The sequence below is a fragment of the Balaenoptera musculus genome, chromosome 10, assembly GCF_009873245.2.
Source record: "Balaenoptera musculus isolate JJ_BM4_2016_0621 chromosome 10, mBalMus1.pri.v3, whole genome shotgun sequence".
Classification (NCBI taxonomy): Eukaryota; Metazoa; Chordata; class Mammalia; order Artiodactyla; family Balaenopteridae; genus Balaenoptera; species Balaenoptera musculus.
The window spans coordinates 61,697,187-61,698,313 of NC_045794.1; the positions used below are offsets into that span (position 1 = coordinate 61,697,187).

The 1,127-nt window shown below is 39.5% G+C and overlaps 1 protein-coding gene across 1 annotated transcript; it reads right to left on the minus strand.

Annotated features, from left to right (window-relative positions):
* Positions 1-227: 227 nt before the first annotated feature.
* Positions 228-554, minus strand: LOC118902558 (transcription initiation factor IIA subunit 2-like). The gene has a single exon (XM_036867040.1). The coding sequence runs from the start codon at positions 552-554 to the stop codon at positions 228-230; it is 327 nt and encodes a 108-aa protein (XP_036722935.1).
* Positions 555-1,127: the final 573 nt, after the last annotated feature.

The window sequence follows — 1,127 nt, forward strand, 5'->3', positions numbered from 1 at the left end:
TTTGTCGTAAAAAGAAGTTCTGTTTCTTCATGCTGTATAATAAAGGTAATGTAAGAAGGTACAGAGTTATAAACTTCTTTCTACTGGAATTCTCTGATAGTACGGCACAGTGCAGTCACTTCTGCAATGCTAGAATAAATTTTTAAAAAGTCTCTTCTATGCTTCTCTTCAAAAAGCGATGAACAATAACAGGGTGGCATTAAAAAGCCTTTTTTTTTTCCTATTCATTATGTAGTATTGGAGCCAGTATTTTTACCATCACAGGCTACAATTTTCACTTTATCCACTTTAATAAGTTCTGTCACCTCTCCGAATTCAACATCATTCAATACAAAAGTCCACACATCATCACAGAATCTGTACGTATTTAAAGAGCCCCTGAAATTGACTCTGTTCCTGACCCTCTGTGCCCATGCTGAATTTATAGCCTTATCAAACTGAAGTAGAACTTGAAGGGCAAGTTGGGGGGTAATCTGTTGAGACTGTATAAGCTCATCGAGGCTCTCCTGAAGACTGTTTCCCAAAGTGGTATTTCTGTACAGTTGATATGCCATGGCTTAGGAGGGAGAAATTCTTTTTCTTATTCAGGCTTGCACTGATATGTCAAGTCACTGATCCACACAATCTTAATAGACCTTTTCTTCTCATTCAGGTAGCAAAAAGGTAAAGGGCTCCTCCTTGGACAAAACGACAACATCATTTTGCATATACTGTACACACAGCCTGACCAGTTCCTATCCTCATTGGCAGAGAGAAATGAACAAGTAAGATAAACAGGCAGATGAGATGATAGAAGAGGGCACAGCCGGTTAACCTGCCACTTACAAAGGAATCTGAATAACAAGAAGCCTTTGACTGACTCATGAAAGGTTTATCTCCTCCAAAAGGAAGTTTAACCCCACGTTATCCACTAGAGCAAAGATGCTCATCAACCTTTGGAGGAAATCTCAGAGTAGCCTAATGCCAGAAAAAAGGAAAAGGAAACAGCCACCCCTTCATTCACAGATAAAGGCTCCGCCTTGACCTTTCAACTGAAAAACAAATATAGTCGTATTCTGTGATGGCACAAAAAGTAAACAGGAAAGCGACTGGCCTCTTTCCCATCTTAATGTCTACTGTAGATCTTG

What these genes read in the sequence shown, in the direction of transcription:
- LOC118902558 (XM_036867040.1), bottom strand. Translation starts at nt 554, where the DNA reads ATGGCATATCAACTGTACAGAAATACCACTTTGGGAAACAGTCTTCAG.